Source organism: Neolamprologus multifasciatus, chromosome 14, assembly GCF_963576455.1.
Source record: "Neolamprologus multifasciatus chromosome 14, fNeoMul1.2, whole genome shotgun sequence".
In the NCBI taxonomy this organism is placed as follows: domain Eukaryota; kingdom Metazoa; phylum Chordata; class Actinopteri; order Cichliformes; family Cichlidae; genus Neolamprologus; species Neolamprologus multifasciatus.
This window is the reverse complement of record NC_140452.1, coordinates 5,125,295-5,145,479: the sequence shown is the minus strand read 5'-3', so window position 1 is coordinate 5,145,479 and position 20,185 is coordinate 5,125,295. Positions and strand designations below refer to the sequence as shown.

Genomic DNA, 20,185 nt, shown 5'->3' with positions numbered 1-20,185 from the left:
AAACAAACAAGCAGCGATGATGTTGAGGTTTTACGCACACGCAACCATGACATTAATTTATTAGCCCTTTTAGAGACATGACGATCATGGTGACAGTGGAGGGATAAGCTACCAGTTGGTGAGTGGTACCAATCAATTGCTAACGTCCCAGCTACAGAGAGAGACCAGTCAGAGATCCCAAACTGTGCATTCTCCAACCACTTGGTAGAAGCCTCCTTGGTTTCTAGCAGACTGACACAGTTGCCTGTAATTTGCAATTGCCAGCTGCTCTCTGAGCTTTAGTGAAAGTGCTGAGGCACAGCTTTTACTCTGAAGGCAAACGTTCTCTGTTTCCAGTTTGTGTCGCAGTTTCTCAGGTTTTACTACCTCTTGGCAAGTAGTCAGCACTGCTTTGCAGACAAGTCAATGTCTTCCATCCAAACTAGAGGTGGCTGCTAGCAGCCGCGCAGTAATAAGCCCCACAACCAGCTTTGCCTGGAAGCAACTGGCAGCATCCATACATTTTTTTTCCCTATTGATCGTTGGTTGTATCACATCCAAAATGATGGGCAACTCTCAAGAATTGTGCACATGATGCCACGTGAGACATCTCTATGGGAGAAGAAGAAATCAAACCAGGACACAAAGAAACTGCAGAGGATTTTTCTCCAGAAAGTTTCACCTTTTCAAGCTGTTGTGGAGTTGCCCTCTTAAGCACTGCAATATCACTGAAATGGCAGTGAAGGGCAGCAGGATTTTACAGTGCAGCTTGCACCAGGTTACAGAAAGCTGAGCGACGGAGCTGAAATGACACCAAACTGTGGCTCATGGCTCACTCCGTTCGCAAAGGCGACCATAAGCAAGCTCACAGAAAAACTTCTCCTTTCATAACAGCTTTACAAGGTCATAACTCATAACTCTTTATTAAGCCTTAAAGTTTGCATTACTAGGAGCTTTAGCTGCTTTGAATGACAGGAGGATATTGGTCCCAACTACTTGTAGAATTGGACCTCTGAGCTGTGCTTGTGGTGTTGATCTTTTCTGTAGGATTTTTAATCCAAACGTTATTTCGCATTATTAAGTACAGAGTATCCAAGAAATTTGTAATCCAGTTTTTGTGAATAAAATTGTACTTTTTATAAGAATCTGTGCATTACTAATTGACATTAATTAGCAGGGACCTGTGTCATGTGATGCATCATTGCAGTAAACCTTGCTAAACAAGCTTGCTAGCATTAGCCAACCAGGCAACTAATACAAACTTTGAGTCAAGGCCTTAAAACAGGTCTTCACAAACCAATCAAACCTACTATCTTGTGTCCATCTTTATATACAGTCTATTATTGTTCAGACATGAGAATGTGTTTTATCTCTTTCTACGACTTTTGGCAAGGAAGCGAGTTTACGACAAGATCCGAGTTTTGATCTAGTCGTTAATCACGGCGATAGGCCGATCTGCTTGTCTTCGGTGTCATAAGTAATCATATGTTTTGGAGTGTTTTAAATACATCTGTTCTGGTGTGTTTGTGCACGTCTCTTTATCTTTTACACTAAATCATGTTCAGGTGGGCTTTGTTGTTCCGTTTGCAAATTGCTGGGCTCAGCAGAAACGTCTCTGCGTTGGTTATACTGGAGTGAGATTAAAGTTGCAAACAACAAAGGGATTCATTTCATAGGATCACCGCTTTATTGCACATAATTACATTCTCACACCACAACTTCACAGCGTGGCCAGACAATTTACAAGCAGAAGCTTCACAGAAGCTCCACCTCCTCATCTTCCTCCTCCCTTTGTCCTCCTTTTTTTTTTTTCCTTCTTCCTCTCGCTCCTGCTCTTTGTCCTCTCTGTGGGTGATCACACAACATGAGGTCTTGTAGTTAAGGTAACCAGCCGCATCCCGAGGGGAAGTTTATAGACATCAGTTGTCTTCTTTCTCCGCATTTAGCGTTTTACAGACAGTTGCTGTCAGGTTTGAATCGAAGGATCGCGCACGCTGTTAAATCTACAGACAAAAACAGAGCTGACTTTTGCCTTTCAATTAGCTCATCAGAACAGAGAGATAAGTGCGGTTATGTATCATTGTCATACTCCACTCTGGCCTCTTTATGCATCCTTTCATCTTTGCTATGCCTGTTTCTGTCTCTCTCTTCAAGTACCCCTCCTCCTCCTCCTCCTCTGTCTGTCTGTCTCTCTCCTCTTGTTTTTCCTGTCTACTGAACAGAGACGTGTTGATATGAGGGCCCGCTCGCACGACCACGAGGGAACAAGTCTCTGGTGCTTTTGATCAGCTGCAAGATCAGACATGTCCACCGCTTCCCCCCCGTGTACACTCCAGTGACTGATCATGCAGTATAGTGCAGGCACAGACAACCAAAGATGCACACCCACACATGTTCTCGCTGTTAATCACACAAGCCCGGGCACACACACAATGCAGAGGGCCTGTGGTCCATGTGTCGGCTCTGCTCACATTGGGGTGCCTTGTTTGCTGGACACAAGGGAGCGAGAGCGAGATGGTGTGTGCGATTTCCCCTTTCTTGCCCTTTTTTTTTTTCTTTCGCTTTTGACAGTAAGATGGATGATTGCAATCACAGGAGCCATCAGTGAGACAGAGTGGAGGTCTACGGGGCAGTGAGACACAGCCATGGGAAACCAGCCTTCAGATTAATGCAACGCGCTGCCATGGGAACGCTGCGCTGTTTATTTGTCGAGGGGTTTTGTTGTTTCATATGCATTTTCTTGGCCCCCTTACCTCCCCCCCTTCGCTGTGTTTTGATAAACAGAACATGAAAGCTTCCTTATAAAATATGTGCAGGCTGTGTGAGAGGGACAGAGAAGGAGAGCTTTTACTGTTTTGCAACATAGCGAGTCTGCAGTCAGTCTGCATGTGTCTTTAAACCAGTACAAATGTGACAAATTTCATAGTGATTATACTGGTCTCTTTGAACCCTCCCGAGAGAATGAGAGGCATAGTTTTCACTCCCCAGTCAACGGATGTTTTTAAGAGAAACATCTGTTGCTGCACAAATGAGATTACTGTGTCTCTAGCCAGGGGCCATGTAGGTTATGAATGACACTGTTACTGAAGAAGGAGCTGTGAAGGATCTTTGTAATAAGCTGCAGCGGGTATTTAAGGGCTTTAAATAATCAAATCGCCTTTTATTCCGAGTATTCATCAAGGCTCACTTTATAGTTGTTCAAAAGTATCTCGACCACTTGTATCTCATATTGATACATCCGATATTTCACCTTGTTGCCAAGCAACGACTCACCTCATCCTCTGTAAACTTGTCAGCCCGTGACATGAGGTGTTATTTCGTGCTGCAGGGGAGCAACGAGGAACAAGAATCACTGTTTCAATCTCTCTGACTTTACATTCTGCATTTCACCGGCTGAGCCTTGCATCATCATGAAACGCCTCCTTTATTGGTCTAATTCGTTGTTATCTGTGTGATGAATTCCTGTGAAGGGTCACCGAGTCTCTGCTGTGAAAGCTGTGAATAATATCTCACAGTCGCTCTTTCCCTCCCATCCCGAGGAACTACTGCTCCTTCTGGGTCAAAGACCTCGAAGGCACTGAGAATCGTCTGCTCGGGGTCAGTTTCTGACAAAACACAGGTAACGCTGCGAGCAGGGACTGTTCATTTCAAAGACGTCCACGCACACTGCACTGACTCACCTTGAGATGATACTTTTTGTGTCACCCCGCTAAAACGTAATGTTTTGATGCTAACAAATCTGGACTTTGCAGCACACACCACAATCCTTTCTGTGAGTGCATTCAGGTAACGATGTTTTTTAACCCATAAAAAACATTAAGGATGCTTTTAAAATCAACCTAGTCTGTGATCTTTAAATATGAATGACTATGTTTTACTTAAAATATTAATCTCTGACTAGCTTTAAGTTATTATTATATGTGGAAGAAATAAATTCGTTGGTTTGTATCCACTTTGTGGGCATGTGGTTCACAAATATAGAACATCTAAATGCAAATATAAACACATTTTGAAAACACAAATAGATTTTTTAAAAAGAGGTGATAGAATTTGATGTTTTTATTTTAATTCAAGCTGGTCTTTTATCAGTTCCCAGAGTCAGAACCAGACACGGAGAAGCCGCATTCAGCTTTTATGCTCCTTATATCTGGAACAAACTCCCAGAAAGCCTCAGATCAGCTGAAACACTCAGTTTATTTAAATCCAGGTTGAAGACTCACCTGTTCTCAGCTGCATTTGAATAAAGCACCAAATCCGCACTTAAGCTTAAATTTCAAAACTTACATTTTAACTACTGATTTTATCTGTTTTGATTTTATCTGTTTTGATTTTATATACTGGTTTGTTTGTTTGTTTATTAGTTAGTTAGTTTGCTTGTTTTAATCAATTTTAAATCCTGCTTTTTATTTGTTTTTGTTTCTAATGTCTCTGTAAAGCACTTTGAATCACCTTGTTGTTGAATTGTGCTACACAAATAAACTTGCCTTGATCAACAGTTAATAACAGACATTTTTTTTAACATAAAACTCACATTTTCACCTACTGTCTGCTTTCAAGAAATCGTTTAAAAATAGAGCCAAAGAAGAAGCTATTTTGCATCTCTTATGTATGATATTGACTAAGCTCTGGTCCATATTTGTGAAAGCCTGCTAGCAGAGGATGCAAACTGCCAGAAGAGGCAGTTCAGCTTCACAGAGTAAAAGGGAGTGAGCCCTATTAGCGTGCACACACACACACACACAAACAAACAAACACATGCACACTGGCATCTGTACTCTAACCTCATTGAACTCCTGGATCTGTTTCTACTCAGAACTCAAGTCTCCTTCTTTTCAAGCCTCTTGCGGGTGCCTGTAACACATGCCCACTGAGATCTGCTGTGGTTCAGTTAAGTGAAAACAGCTTGGGTGGCAACCTGTGTCAGTCAGCATAAACATCACAGAGATTGCAGATCGTTTAGAAACGATCATGCAGTTGATTGTATTTCTGCATAATTTTCTTTTTTCTTAATTTGCAAGATTTGATGCTTAACAAGAAGCATCGTGACAGTCATATTGATTACTGTGTAAACTATCGCAAATTTTAATTAAACGAGCATGAGACACATAAATAAAAGTTGCTAAGCATCACAGTGTTTGCAGGGAAATATGTATAATGAGTATGTCAGGGTGTTACCGCTGTGTGGCTCCTTTTGTAGGCTTCTCAGTGATCAGATGCGCTTTTTAATGCACATTAAGAGCAATCTGCTTTCTGTGTGTCCATATGTCAGCTGTCTAGCACCTGTTCTGTCCACAGTGGAGAGGTATAGATTAATGGATCTATATTTGAAAGCAAAGACGGTAACCAGTACTCACAGTAACCAGATATGCTCGCATGAATGGGATTAAGACAGGGATAAGGGCTCTGGCTGTTCTGGCCATCTGAAACCATTATTGCTGATAGACGTGAGTGGTTTCACCAGCTGTTGAGGCATCAGCTCATTATGGGGAACAACATTATTTGCCGCCCGTAGGAAATGTCTCATTTGACAGTGCGAAGTGTTAATTCTGTGCCACGGCCCCAACGCAGAGGTGTAAATTTAAACGATCTGCATCACATCATCAGCGGTCCTATCAAGTGACTGCTGATGCACATGTGTTCACCTCCTCCCTTGTTTTTTTTCTCGTTTTCTGCATTACTGCCACAGCCGAAGCCACAACAATATATAACAGATAGTAAAAATATCAGCAAAATGAGCGTGCGCGCGTGCTTATTATGCAATCTTAAATGAAAAATACAAAACCCCAGCGCCTCAGGTTTGAACAGTATTAGGTTTGGGGTCTAATGACACCTTTAAAAATGACTCAGAGCAGGAACAGCGCTGCAATAAAGTGATCAGTGCTGTGCAGACACAAAGAGCAGGCTGTGGTGGGGACATGTGGCATTCTTTCTGAGTCACCTTGAGGAAGTTGCAGGTAAACATGTTTGCCCTTTCTCGGAAAGCTTATTTCCTGCACCGGCATATTTGTTTGTTCTTCCTCACATTTTCTTTTCCCATCTCACTATCAGGTAAAAGCTGCTTCACAGAGGTGTGAAACCTGAACAATAGCAGGCACTCAAGATATTTTTAATATACAGTCACAGTCACACATGAACATTTGGTCACTTTAAAAAAAAAAATAATAATAATAATATTATCTGAAGACTGTGGTCTTTCTTCTTTGTCACACACTTTAATTTTGCCAAGCAGCAAAGTCAAATTAATTTTACACTGCGGGCCACATACAACCGGATTTAATCTTAAGTGAGCCAGAACAGTGAAACTACATGGTGAGTACATAAAATTACATAAAAAGTTCTGGTTGTTCATTGCACTGACTCTCCTGTAATTACAAAATATAACAAATTCAAATTCAAATTTTTATGAATTCACATTTTTTTAAAAAGCACTTTATCAATCGGCAAAGCTGTAAAACTTATGAAAATACAATTATAAGTTCAAATACTATGCACTCCTTCAGATTTTCTAAAGGCGTCCAGATGACCGTATTTGAGTCTTTGCCGGCCGATTCTGGCCCCCAGGCCCTATGTTTGACACCGCTGGTCTAAATTACAGATGTTGTGTTGTTAAGCCCTGGTGCAGAAGGTTAACTCTACTCCAGCTGTTTTATCAGAAGGACTCTTACTGGCTAGATGGGAGTCAGTTAAAATAAATTAATTAATTAAGATAAAAAGAAGAAGAAAAATTCACTCAGATAAGATCGATGATCATAAATGTATTTAAGTTATTACATTATTTAATTAAATCACATAAATTAAATATACTCTTTCACTGATGATAAAAAAAGATTTGATTTGTAAACTTTGGAAGCAGCATGTGGTTAGTAAATCTTTCCCCTCTTGTCTCTCGGCTTTGCCGTCATTTCAAACAGGTACTGGAGGTCTGATGCATGTTTTCACGAGTGGAACCAACGTGTCAGGTCTCTGACTACATTAGTCCTGCCTCTGGTCTTCCTCACCGCCCTGCAGGCCGTGCAGAAGTGCTCGTTGAAGAAGGTCGGTTGGCGTACGCCGTAGCCCCTCCTCCAGTCCAGGTGACGTCTCATCTGAGCCGGGCTCCGCCTCAGCATCAGCAGGTATTGGGCCAGCTCTTCCACTGAGGGGAAGTCGTCCACGTGGATGAAGGCCTCGGGGGGCAGGAAACGCTCATAGTTCTGCCTGGACGGACCCAGCACCACGGGGACTGCACCGGCCAGCACGGCGTTCCACAGCTTCTCCGTGATGTAGTCGGTGTGCTGGGAGTTCTCCAGCGCCAGGTAGAACAGGTACCGCTTGGCGAGCGGCACCACGCTGCCTGTCGGTAACGGCGCGCCCGCGCGCCCGAACACATCGATCTGGATGTATTGGCGCAGCTGGTAATAGAAGGTCACGCGCGCCTGGGACTCCGACCAGTTGCTGATGACCCAGGCCACGAAGCGTGACCGCAGGAGTGTGGAGCTGTAAGATCCGCGAAGCGGCAGCACAAAGCTCTTGTGGAGAGCCCTCTCTGTGCGCGCGAGGGGGACCAGATACCCATAGGGGAGGAAAATGTCCGAGTCTGTCCGGTAGCTCATCGTGAGGTTAAAAACACCCCCTAAACGCCAGAGTCCACGCGTGTGCGTGGGAGACTCGAAGTTCATCCATATCCACTTTTGCGCAAGTGGCCGCGGTTCTGGTGGGAGATCGGCGTAGCCAGTGGCAATCTCCCGGTGGTGAATTATCACGGCGTCAGCCTGTGGGTACCTGAGCTCGTCGTCCGTGAGCGTGCAGCCGTCTATCTGAAACAGCTCGAGGCAGTCCGGAAGTTCTTGATACTGACCGAATGGATACGTCCAAATCAGCAGCGTCACCGGGCTGAGAGAAACCAGCGGGTCGGGCGCTAATGCATCCGGCAGGTAGAGCAGGCAGACTCCCACGAGTAACAGGAAAACCACGGTGGCCACGCACACAGAGGAGCAGACACCTGTTAGAACACGTACGCTGCGGTTTTTCCCCTGGAATAACCCTGAGCGCCTGTCTGCTCCGTGAGCTGCGATTGAGGGGCGGCCCTCTGGTCTCCAGAGATCCCCAATTCCCATCGACGCCCTTCACCCTGCGGATTCCCCCAAAACTGCTGTAATATCAGTTTGCGTCTTTGAGATATCCGCACAGCCATTTGAGGCTTTTCGGGGAAAGTAGGTTAAACACCGGAGTCCATTACAGTCGTGCAGTCACACCCAGTGTGCTCTACTTTTAAAGTCATTGTAGTTTCAGGTGCGACAAAGAGAGCAAGGTACAGTTAAGCCAGTAAAGCGTATGGGGTTCCACAGCTCCAAAATACTCCTTCTATTGTTGCCTCATTCTTGTCTCACCTGTCCGACTCGTCGAGAAACTTCAAACTACCGCCATGGCTCATGTAAAGTAAAAGTAAAAGTTTGTCCCTGTGCTGTAGGATATACTTGACGTGGCAGCGTAGGTTCCAGTTACAGCTGAATGGGGCCTTTGTGAGGCCTGTTGACTGTCGGAGGACTTTTCGGGCATTTTTAGCGTGGGTAAACATCTTGACCCAGGACGCTGCGATCCGCTCATAAAACAAGCAAATGTTTTTAAATTAGAAGGCCTTTTAGAAATCGGCTAATGAGTCATTTTGCGAGTATAATCCAAACAAGGTAAGACTGAGGTTTAAATCGAGTGTAACACTGAACACTATTGCATGGCTCTAACCCCTTAACTACTGTTTATGATTATTAAGTCGTGTAAACAATCCCTCGCATTTTAAAGGATGACACACGGAAGCTCTTGTCAGCAGCAGTTCTTTGGCCCCTGAAAACTCGACACGGCCTCTTGTGAGACGCTACACCTGTCACTGACCACTTGGTGTCTCCCTACACAAGCGCAAAGCTCGCCCGTGCGCCGTCCTGTGCCGTTTGCTCGGTGTGTGGTGACATTAAGGATCTTCCTCAAAACGTGCATGTCTAATTTCGCCAATGAATAAACATCCCAGCTGCAAATTAGTCATGCAGCAGCGGTGCTTTGAAAAGGTTTGTCTTGAATGTTTTATTTATTAGATATAAGCCAAAATTGCAACACCCTCTAACTATGATGTGACTCACTGTTTTCATTTGGGGATTTCAAATTAAAAAAAAAAAAAGTTGTTAACACAGTGGCGCATTACTCTCCCCGTAAAAGGATCAACTGTCCGCGCTGTTGTCATCATATGAATCCATTCTGATCAAAACTCATAAAAAATGATGAGGCAGCAGAGATGGAAACCGTGCAACTGTGTGTTGTGTCTGAGCTCTGGTGGGCAGGAAAAACACGCCGTGACTGGGACGACGTTATTCCTCCCCAAAGACACAGAGTATGTCATGAAGTCTGAATGTGAGCGGAAAAAAAATGGCAGACGAGGAGTGGGAGGAGAAGCAAGAAGCATGTGTGTCTCCGCTGGGTCCTCCTCCTTCCTGTTACATCCATTCACTTTTCTTCACCATGGAAGAAATGTGTGCGTGTGCATGCGCGACTAGTTATCCCCATAAGAGGTTTTGTATTCTCTGTGCATTATTTATTCTCCCTTTCATCTGAACAGTTCTATTTTCAGCCAATCATTTAATGTCCTGCCTGGGGTTATCTTGTGTTGGGAAGAAATCTACCCAGACATAAGTTATGTAGACGAGTAGTGAGGTTTAACATCATAAACATGTGTGCTTCTTCTCCAAAATAGCAGAGGCTCTTGAGTGCAGCAAATGACACATAGGGATGAGTTAGTTTTTTCCTTTTATTGGTTCAGTTTTATTTATTTTAAGCCTTTCATGCAGCACAAAGCCATGCAAATGTGTCTGCAAATGTACTATAATTAAAGTGGAGCTGATTGGTGATATGGTGACATTTTGCACAGCTCAGATTACAGCCATGACGATACACACAAAGCCTGGCATTTATGTTTGTGTCATCTCGCCTGCTGGAAGAGAACTTATGTGACATCGTGCTCTTTCACTTGTTGTTGCAGACCTCGAATCTCTCTGGAGAGATCGATATTGCGTCTTTCTTGGTTCAAACATCTCTCCAACAACAGACTTGTGGGCACATGTATGCAATCTAGATAAAAGGACAAAACACACACACACACACACACAAAACAGACAGAAGAGCTCTTCATGTCGCTCTGTTTTGACCTGGGAAGCCATCAAACTGGATGTTTTGCAGACCCTTCCAGTTGTTTGCTACGATTTCCAGACTGCTGTTTACTGCTACCTTCCTGTCTCTCAAAAGCAATACCGCTGTGTATCTGTATGTGTTTTTGTGGATGTGTGAATCATGCCAGCACACAGAGAAGCATTCAGTTTTTGATGGGACCTCCAGGTCTTCACTCATCTTCCCTATTGATTTTCTCTTGCTCTCCTTTTCACACTCCCAGGGGATTGGATGTCTCAATTGGTCCCGCTGGGGCGAACCGAGAGCGTGAGCGATAAAGAAACAGATAGAAGATGAGGGGAAGAGAAAAGTGAGAGGAGAAAAATGAAGGGGAGAACACAAACAAGGAGAAGAAGAGCCAGGCGGGGCCTGCGGTCGCCACGATCGCTGAGGCCCTCGCTGACCCCTGACCTTGATCATGACCTCAGAGGTTGCACCGGAGGTCAGAGGTTGTGTGAAAGTGCCACTGCGGCGATTCACTCCACTGCTGGGTGATGATGATCTTATGCAGCCTCCCCAGCCTGTCTGACATGATCAGCGTTGCACTCTGCCTGCGGCTCCCAAGGGCCACACATCCATCGCTAACCCGGCCACACAAGGCCCGCTAAAAGCACCTTACAGGCAGAGTCAATGAGCAGGAGGAAAAGGGACACGAACAGAGAAAAGTGGGAAAGCTAAAGGACGGAAAGGCTGCTTTTAGCCCGTGGCTCTGGCTCTAGTTGTATAACGGCAGCGACACAGAATCGGTGCCTATTTCTATAAATTTAAACTTTAACCAGAAGTGCCGATGAGGCTTTTTAGACGTTAAATTTCCAAATCACAACACGTTCCTCCTGTTGTTCGTGTCACGAGCAATTTGAGCTGTTTTTCCTCCCCTCTCATTCTAACCACAGAGTAATAAAAAGGTGAGTTAGAAAAGGAGAAAAAACCCCCACCGAACTCGTGTCATTCGTGGCAAACACGCGTGAACCTCTGTAGCAGGAACGCGATCATTTGTAGGCAGTTTGATAACTCTGACTGTTACTTGTTCCGACTTACACTGTGCACCCCCCGCTGCTTCAAAGTAATCCAGAGCCAAGTGAAGCTTCAGTCAAATCCTCATGGAGATGCTGTGTGTTGAAATGCGCAGTTTGAGAAGAGCGCAGCACAAAATCAACTGACTGGTAATGTTCACGGCTTGTAGACTTGTGCGGCGCACTCTGTAGAAAGATCTTTTTTTTTCTTTTAAAGCTAAATTACTTTAGCACATTACAACTTGACAACAATTTGGCATCAACACTTGGAACAATTCGTGTAAATAAAACGGTAAGATCTCTGTTCTGTTTGGATAACTAACCATTAGCCACAAAAATTTAATGGTCTCGCTGATAAGAAAACGCTTTTTATGTGCCTAGATAAGAGTCTAGTCATGGGATATTGTTAATTATTTTATGGTCTATCCTATTCATACAACTGTCCCTTATTTGTGATGACTGATTTTGAAAGGAAGATTTTAAAAATCTTTCACTGTTCCAGAGTTTTGAATGATTTTTATTTTTTTTTGCCTCATGTCTGCCACGGTGTTTCTTTTTTCTTGTACTGAACATGGACTGCATCACGGATAAACAAAGGCACTCCGATCACAATATCTGACTCATTTAGTCCTCCCGTGCAAAGCAAAACATCTGCAATAATAAATGAGGCTATCTAAAAGAAAAACCCTGAATAAATGAGTGGAGAGACACAGCCAGTGCAGATGTTTCCACACAGGTGCACTGCATGGTACAATTAAGCAATTAACATCCACTCGTGCTCCGTGGCATGTAGATAAATGCCGAGCAGGCCCAGTGGATTCTCATTTTCTACCACAGTGGAAGGAGGAAAAGCTCCCTTTGAAAGAAGGGGCAGAAGCTTCAGTCACAACGCTCAACTGTTATTCGCTTCATTGACTTAAAGCACATCTGCATTTAGATCCACTGGAAATCATGGTGGGTGGTACACAGTTTGCTTTCTGCCACTCAAGCCTTTAGAAGTCAGGTGACAAACTATAAAGTGTAAAGTCAAAGGAGCTTGCAAAGAAAAGCGTCTGGACTTCTTTAAGTTACTTGAAGACGTTTCACCTTCATCCGAGAAGCTTCTTCAGTTCTAAGGTCAAATGGTGGAGAGTCCCAGATATAAACCTAGTGGGAGTTTCCCCCCACAGAGGGACAAAAGGACCCCCTGATGATCCTCTAATCGCCTGAGCCACTGAAGAAGCTTCTTGGATGAGAGGTGAAACGTCTTCAAGTAACTTAAAGAAGTCCAGACGCTTTTCTTTGCAAGCTCCTTTGACTACGATGACCTGGATGACTGAGAACCTTCACAGACATATAAAGTGTAAACAGTGTCCACAAAGGGGGGAGGTCAAGCTAGGTGTTTGGGTCAAAACAGAAGACTTTCACTCAGGAGTGTCCAACTAGGATCCTTTTTTAGATTTGACTTATTATTGTTATTCTATTTATTTTACAGGTTGGTTAGAGTAAAACACGAATCTGGGTTAAACTCCTCACAACATTAACCAAGTATAAATTGACTCACGTACACCAGCAGTGGCTCTTTTGTACTTTTGGGGGATTTTTCTGGCACGATTTGGATCGTTTTTCGCTGTTAGACGAAAGGTCAGTGCGAATCAATAAAAAATCACTCTGGTTGTTCGTCTTTTCAGATGTCTGGTCTCTTCCTGAATGCCCTCATGCACGGGGCACGAGGGCTCACAAAACAGGTTGATGATTGTGAAAATGATGCGAATAATTCAATGCGCGACCTTCGCAGTCGCCAGATCTCAACCCGGTGGAACACCTGCAGGAGCTTTTGCACTGGTGTGTTAAACGGCTCTCCCCACCACCGCTATCGTCAAAACACCAAATGAGGGAATCCGTTTTGGATGAATGGCGTTCATCCCTCCAGTTGATTCCCAGACACTCGGAAACATCGTGACCCAGCACCTTACTAAGTTTGCTTATTATTTCTTGAATCTGTCCCCTGCTTTGCATTTCCCATGTTTTTTATCGATCAGCACACGTAACTTTTCCTTTCTGTTTTACTCCTCATACTAATGCCAGCCGCGCTTTCACGCATCATATTCCTTTCAGTGTTTTCTTTGTGAGATGGGAAGAGATAACTATACAAATACAGCATAATGGACACATTGCAAAGCAACTAAGCTGGTACGGATTATCTCAGACCTGTATTTCTGGTTTGGCTTAATGATAGGTAGCATCATAAGTCAGGGAGGCCAGAACAAGGAGACACTGATTAACAAAGGGAAAGGAACGAGAGGATTAAACACAGGATTTATCCGTTCATATGCAGTTTTGTCTTAAAAAATAAACACATCTAAACAGCATTCATCGTTTCCTTTTGTAGATCAATTGCTAATAGTATTTAAAAATGACTAGTGAGCAATTTAATGCGAATCACACTTCTATTATGTCCCAGTGATTAAATTAAAGCAGATGTATCCATTTCTTCGTGTGACTGATTCCTAACTGCAATTCGGTCCATTTTTTATTAAAAGCATGTGACTGGGTGTGATTAGCAAACTGAAGCCAGCCTTTAATTCGCTGTATTATGTCTATAAATGAAGTATAAAATAAGGCAAAGCTATTAAGGCTACATATCAGCTGAGCACTGAGCACCATTCATACTCTTGGGAGGAGGGAGACACAAACAGCTTCAAATCAAATCAACTAATGGCCTGAAAGTTGAGCGGATTCAAAGCACAAAAATGCCCACCTTTGTATTCACAAAAATGCAGTGAAAGAGGCGTTATTATCTATGGCAAATTCTCATGTTATTTTTAGTCAGAGCAATTAGAGTGCAATGGCTGTAAAGAAATGAAAATGATTGAGGGTGGGGGGGTAAAGCTATGAAATATTTTTGTTAAATGCTCCAAGCGTTCAAGGAAAAAACAACAACAACAAAACCCTCCAAAGTGTGAATGCAGGCGTGGATTTTCCACACTGCCAGGCCTCAAAACACACTCGACAAGTCAAATTTAGGAAGCCACAAAGTGCTAAAAATGAAAACAATGTGCGGAGCAGATGTGTCACCCTGATAAACCTGAGCAGCTCGGCTCTGGTGTGGTGTGCCCGAAGCCGAGGCGTGATGCGTTTTAAGGTGAGGTGCAGTTTGACACAGGAATTTAGGGCCGTACATACAGCGTAATTAGAAATTCTTTGCATATCTCTCTGAGACACGTCCACGCACCGAGAGGGTCCGAGGACACGTCAGCAGGAGTGACGCCCTCAGGAGCAGCCTGGGTTCAGTGCATCGCTCAAGGTCGCATCAACAAACGATATACATGCACAGTGACACTGTGACCACTGGGCTGAACGCTGCGGCGCTGACTTCGCTGGATTAACAGCACAACAAGCTTATTTGATTAACTAATCTGATTAATATCCGTGCCGCTGAAGAATTCCTTAAACTTAAGGCTCATGTCCTTAATCAAATTATTGCAAACTGAGAAAACTAAACTAAAAAGAAACAACCTGCTCAAAAGCTGGAGGCCACTTCATCGTTTTACCAGTTCTTTACTATTTGTACACTAGATCCCATCTTTTCATAACAAAAACAAAACATTTGCAACAGATCATTTAACTGAGATAATTGTGGCCATATATTTAGAGTTACATCCCCCCCCCCTGCCCCCACCCACTCTATTCTATGTTTAGTAACCCTAATGAATTAAATTATACTTAAATTTACGGTGAGCCATATTTTTGCAGCTGACTTTGACACATGTTAACTTTTCTAGTACTGCGAAACACAAGTTGTGTGCTACTTGAATAATGAAAGTTTTATTTTTTTGATGTAAAAAAAAAAAATGCATAAACTACCACTGAAAGGAAGTTTTTTTTAATGCTGGCTGAATTTGCTGGCACACTGACTGTAGGTGTAAAAAAAATAAAATAAAATAAAAATGATTTAACTGTGGTTTGAAATGATCTTCCAGCACAGTAAAGTCAGTAGGAACAATACTGGTCCTGGCTGCTTCTCCCGGTGGGATATATATATTTATTTATTTATCTTAGATATGGCTTCCAAGTAGCCTCCTGGCATTATTTTTGTATGATCTTTGCTCTCCGTAACACTCACACACACACACACACACACACACACAGATTAAAAACAAGCTACAGCACGAACCACGGGCTCATCTGGCGCTGAACAACTTCGCCTATTTCAGCGCGATAAAATTAGGAGTAATTTAATGCCGATTCGCTTGTTTACCTGTAATATCTGAATGTTGATAAAATGCTATTTAAGCAATTATAATGGCGTTATTAAGGTGACACTCCTGGAAGGTGACTCCGCTCCGTGAGCCAGCTGCTGCAGGGGCGGGTAGCGGATGTGATCCGTTCCGGGTGTTCCGGCCGCCCGGTCCTCTCCACTGAACTCCAACCCCCGCGCTCTCTATCAGCATCTCATTCCTGTCTCAATATGTCTCAAGATGGCGGCCAATGCAGGATCGATGTTTCAATATTGGAAGCGCTTTGACTTACAACAACTACAGGTCAGTTCAGCCTCTGTTTAAATCGCCTCCGCTTCTTTTCGTTTCGGCCCCCTCGCCTCTTTCGGCGGCCGGGTTTCGGGTCTTTTTCCGCGACCGCCTCGGAGGTGTTTCGGAAGAGAATTCAAGACCTCTTCCTCACATTGATGAAAGTGGCTCTCTTGCTGATCAGAAATTGATCCTCTTTGTTCAATTCAACATCGATCGGACACTGCAACTGGGCAAGCCGGGGCGACGCCGCGGGGATGCGCCGAAATAAAAGCCAAACGGCGGCGCTTTAGCGGAAAGCTCACGGCTGGCTATCTTTATTGCGTGTTCTTCAACTTTTACCGGAGCCAGTAGCCGTAGTTAGCCCGACGCTTTAGCCGTTGTAAGGTTGGATAATTTCGGAGGGGGGAAAAATAAGTGCGACTTATTATACGGTGGCGCTGTGGTGACACCAACCGTTGAGACGGGCAGCACAGACACACAACAGTGTTTTTAGTTGTGTTTTCCTCCTTCTGCTTTTAACTGTCATATCGGTAAGTTTAGTTGAAAGCGGACGGGAACATTAGCAACCTTATCGGCTAACGGCTGTGAAACAGTTTATGTTAAAGTCGTGTCAGAGATTATGCTTGATGAACTCGGCCGTCTTTTTTTTTCTCGGTTTCCCCTGACGGCAATTACACACACACAGTGAGGTTTTCACAGACGTTGCCACGTCTGTGGGAAGTGGACAGGACGGGACAGTGTTTGTTGACGCGACGCAATTAAAAACACGAACGTTGGAAATGTGATAGATCATGACCTTGTGATTATGATCAACTCCCAGAAATGTCCCAGCCTCGCACGCTCGAGCTCGCTCGCGCGCGCACGTTCGCTAATCTCGGCGTGCACGGAGGAGATAGATCCGTGGCACAGGAAGGGAAAGAAAGAAGGGGGGGGGGGGGGGGTGCGAGGAAAATATTGGGCCTTATTCATTGCGTGAATATGGCCTGTGTATATTAGAGCGTGTTTGACCTATCACAAGACGTGTAGACAATGGCACTGTTGTGTTTTCCCGTGGCATTTTACATGCATTGCTGAATTTTAAATCACAGTTTTATGAATATTAGTAGCCCCAGTTGCCGTCGTCATTAACATAAAGATTGCATTATGTAGGCTTGGCCCAATTGTTCATACATTTATTTTGCAAACCGCACGGGCTTTGGGGTTTAAACTTTTATTTAGGTCATGATGCCCCTATGACTGGGTAGACAAAAGGACAGTGAACAAGTCTTCCCAGCGGGGCTTTGTGTTGCACTTACGCCACATCATCAAGGCTCCACTTCTCCTATTTATTTGATCCTGTTCAGTCCTCCTACTCATGCCCCCTTGTTCATGCATTATGTAAAAAAAAAAAAAAAAATGAGACTGCTTTCTCTTGTCTTTCCTCACTATCTATCTCCCACCCCCTTCCTGCTCCCTTCCAATCTTTCGCTCCTTCTCCTCCCTCCCCCTCCCTTCCTTTTATATTTTTTTCCCTCTCTCTCTCCTCTCCTCTCTCTCTCTTTCTCCTCTGGCCCTTCACCCTGCTTTCACCTATTCTGCCCACTCTGAACTGGTGTGTGTACGTGTGTGTATGAATTTGTCTGAGATCAGTCTTTTTTTCGTAGATTGACTGCCAGCACGGACAGCGAAGGCACTGCCAGCAGCCAGGACATGAAAAATGCATCGCATAAGTTTGTGATAAGGCCCTGGGTAATTATGGCAAAGGCCCCTATCACAAGCGATTAGTCAGGACAGTGAATCTGAGCGTGTGCAAAAAGGCTGGCGGTTGGCAGGCCTGTCTGCAGGATAGGAATCAGTCGGAGCTGGTGTGTGTGTGTGTGTGAGAGAGAGAGAGAGAGCAGAACATTCACTGTCTATTATTGATGACATCTTATTTACTCTCCCTCCCACTGAGAGGCTCCTAGAGGAAAGCCTTCAGATAAGGACCTTTTTCTTATCCATTTTTTTTCCTTCTTTTTGGGAGGATAATGTGGGGGTTAGCATGATATGATCATGGTCTACACACGGCTCTGTCAGCCACTTGCTTTCGAATTTGCTTCCCTCTCCTTGTAATCGACGGGCAGTTCGCGCCGTACACTTAGACTCGCAGCCTGATTCGTCTGTGCGAGAAGCACCAGCAAAGGAATGTTTTCTTTTCTTGTTTCTTTTGATGATGAAAATCCAACTCAAGCTAGATGTCAGTAGCTTTAAGCCATCATAGCGTGTATTCCTCAGGCTCCGACTGCTGATGTTCATTAAAATCCTATTTGATCAGTGTGTCCCATTCCCTGTGTGAGAAACTAGCTAGGTGGTTGTTACAGGACAGAGAGTGCTTTGAAACAGCACAGCGAGCTGTTAACTTGTCTTCTCTGCATGCCTTTTTTTCCTCTCTCTCTCCCTCTCCCTCTCCCTCCCTTGCCTCCCCCACCAGCACCAGCACCAGCACCACTACAAACACAAATGGGTGCAACAGTGATGCTTTTAGCAAGGTCTTGCACACTTGCAAAGTGGATCAGTGATTCAGAGATGATGGCAGGGTGACAGTGAATTACAGATGGAGAAGGCTTTAACGTCTGTAATCCCTGTCCGTCCATTACAGAGTTGAGTTTCTTTAGAGGGGATCATCACTCTTCTCTCCTGTTGTTTTTTCCTTTTCCTTTTTTTTCCTTCCTTTTTTTTTTGACCCAGTCAAGCAGTTTGCTGGAACATTGCGTTTCTGCTTAAGAGCGGTGAGAGATTGCGCTTCATTACAGGCGAGCCTTAATAAGATATGAGTGAATAGCTGGGCCTATATACCTACGGTTTGCTTATTTTCTGTGAAAGCGAGGAAAATTAGGAACAGACCATTCTGTTATACACATTTCCCAATTTAGGCCTAATAGCCTACATCTCACCTCGTAACATTTCCTGGAACAACGCACCCCCAGAGCCATTTTGAAAAATAGTTCACTATGTTAGCGGACAGCTAAATAGTGACTTGGATGAAAGCTGATATAGGCCCCAGTTCTTATTCACCACCTCCTAATGGGTAAATTTTGGAAAAGGGTTTTGTAAGTTGATCCCAGAGCCATGGTCAGTGGCAACCTGAGTGGTTTAAATCTCTCAGCGACTGGCTCGCTGTTGTCTGCAGGAGTTTTAGTGTTAATTTATGAGCCGGTTGTCTGAACTCACTGGTGGGATATTTTTACCCCTCTGTTGCTGCACAGGCTGGGGGAGCATAGAGGAAGGGGGGCATCACGTCATGCTTTTACTGTAGCCAACCGCTTCTCTGCCCAGTGACAAAACCTGGCATTGGGACTGAGGTTTCACTGTGTGTCGGTGGGTGGTGAGCGACTAAGCATGAGTCAGACAGAAGGACGAGTGCATGTCAGGTCTTTGGGCTGTCCTCCGTCTACTCTGGTGGGAAGCTTTGTCATCTTACTTTCTGAGAGGTTATAGTGTAAACGCGTGGAGACAACAAGGTGCAGCTCTCAGAAAAGTCAGGGGGCGGAAATGAAACTCAAACTTCTCATGGACCTTATCACTGGTTAATTCTCAGCAGAGGCCCATACTCCCCATCTCCTCAGCGATTACGCGTACGTCACTCTCGGGCTCGGTTTTCTTCACCCTCCCTCTGAATCGAAGAGACGAGTGTCTAGTTTAGATTCACTTTATCCGATTTATTATAAATATTAAATGTATTACTGCGCGAGAGGCATAATCGGACTTTTTTTTTTCTTTTTGTTTGTTTGTTATTGTAACTTTGGCAGGGTAAATGAAATTTGGACCAGTGTCATCTGATGTTTGAACAAAAGATACAAAGCACTTAACAGGAGTCTAAAAATAGGGGCAGCCAAACAGATGGAGTCAGCAGCTCTCAATTCAGGCTTTATGCAAAAGTGCGCACCAAACAGATTTTTTACCTTTTTGAAAAAGTCTCTGCTATATAAAAATATAACATCGTGTTTTTGTGTTCATCTTTGTCATTTTTTCCCCACTTTCGATCAGAAAACCAAAAACCAAATGAAGTAATTGTGGTACTACGATTTAATTACATTAAAGTTCAGCTTTGTTTAACCCAAGACAACATTTATTATGTTGAAAACATGTGAGGTAAAACGGAAAATCTGCTATGATTTGAGCGCAGGGCGTGGATACGACATGAAAATGTTCACATTTCCTCACATTTTCTCTTGTTTTTCTTACAACAGTGATGCCTTTGGGGCTTAATATACTCCCTGGTTTTTATAGTGTTAGTTTATGAGTGTGTGAGGTATAATTTCTGAATATTAGGGAATGCATTTTTTTACCAATCTCTGTTTTTATCAGTGTGTATTCAGCTCAAACACTAAACTACTTAAACCACGCAAATAAATCACAAAAATAAGGGTGTCAATATATTAAAGTGTTTTTATACATCAGCAGTAAATAAAATCTCTGTTATAACTCTTTGTAGGCAATATGTTTACCAGCTCAGATCAGTAGCTTGCACCCTTA

The 20,185-nt window shown here is 43.8% G+C and overlaps 2 protein-coding genes across 3 annotated transcripts in view; one reads left to right on the top strand and one right to left on the bottom strand.

Moving 5' to 3' along the window:
* Positions 1–6,164: 6,164 nt before the first annotated feature.
* Positions 6,165–15,391, bottom strand: LOC146503299 (alpha-(1,3)-fucosyltransferase 4-like). The gene is made up of 2 exons (XM_085131148.1): positions 6,889–15,391; positions 6,165–6,611 (listed from the first exon to the last, which is right to left on the bottom strand). Exon 1 carries the CDS (start codon positions 8,073–8,075, stop codon positions 6,915–6,917), a length of 1,161 nt encoding a protein of 386 aa, XP_084987274.1. The 5' UTR covers positions 8,076–15,391; the 3' UTR covers positions 6,165–6,611; positions 6,889–6,914.
* Positions 15,392–15,520: 129 nt separating this feature from the next.
* The window catches only part of cux1a (cut-like homeobox 1a), a 56,540-nt gene continuing 51,875 nt past the window's right edge, over positions 15,521–20,185 (top strand). For both annotated transcript variants that reach the window (XM_085131137.1, XM_085131136.1), the window contains exon 1: positions 15,521–15,703. In XM_085131137.1, the coding sequence (XP_084987263.1) occupies positions 15,641–15,703 (63 nt within the window). In that variant the 5' untranslated portion in view covers positions 15,521–15,640. The remainder of the gene's footprint in view (positions 15,704–20,185) is intronic.

Excerpts from the sequence above, each read along its gene's own strand:
- LOC146503299 (XM_085131148.1), bottom strand. The coding sequence starts at position 8,075 with ATGGGAATTGGGGATCTCTGGAGACCAGAGGGCCGCCCCTCAATCGCA.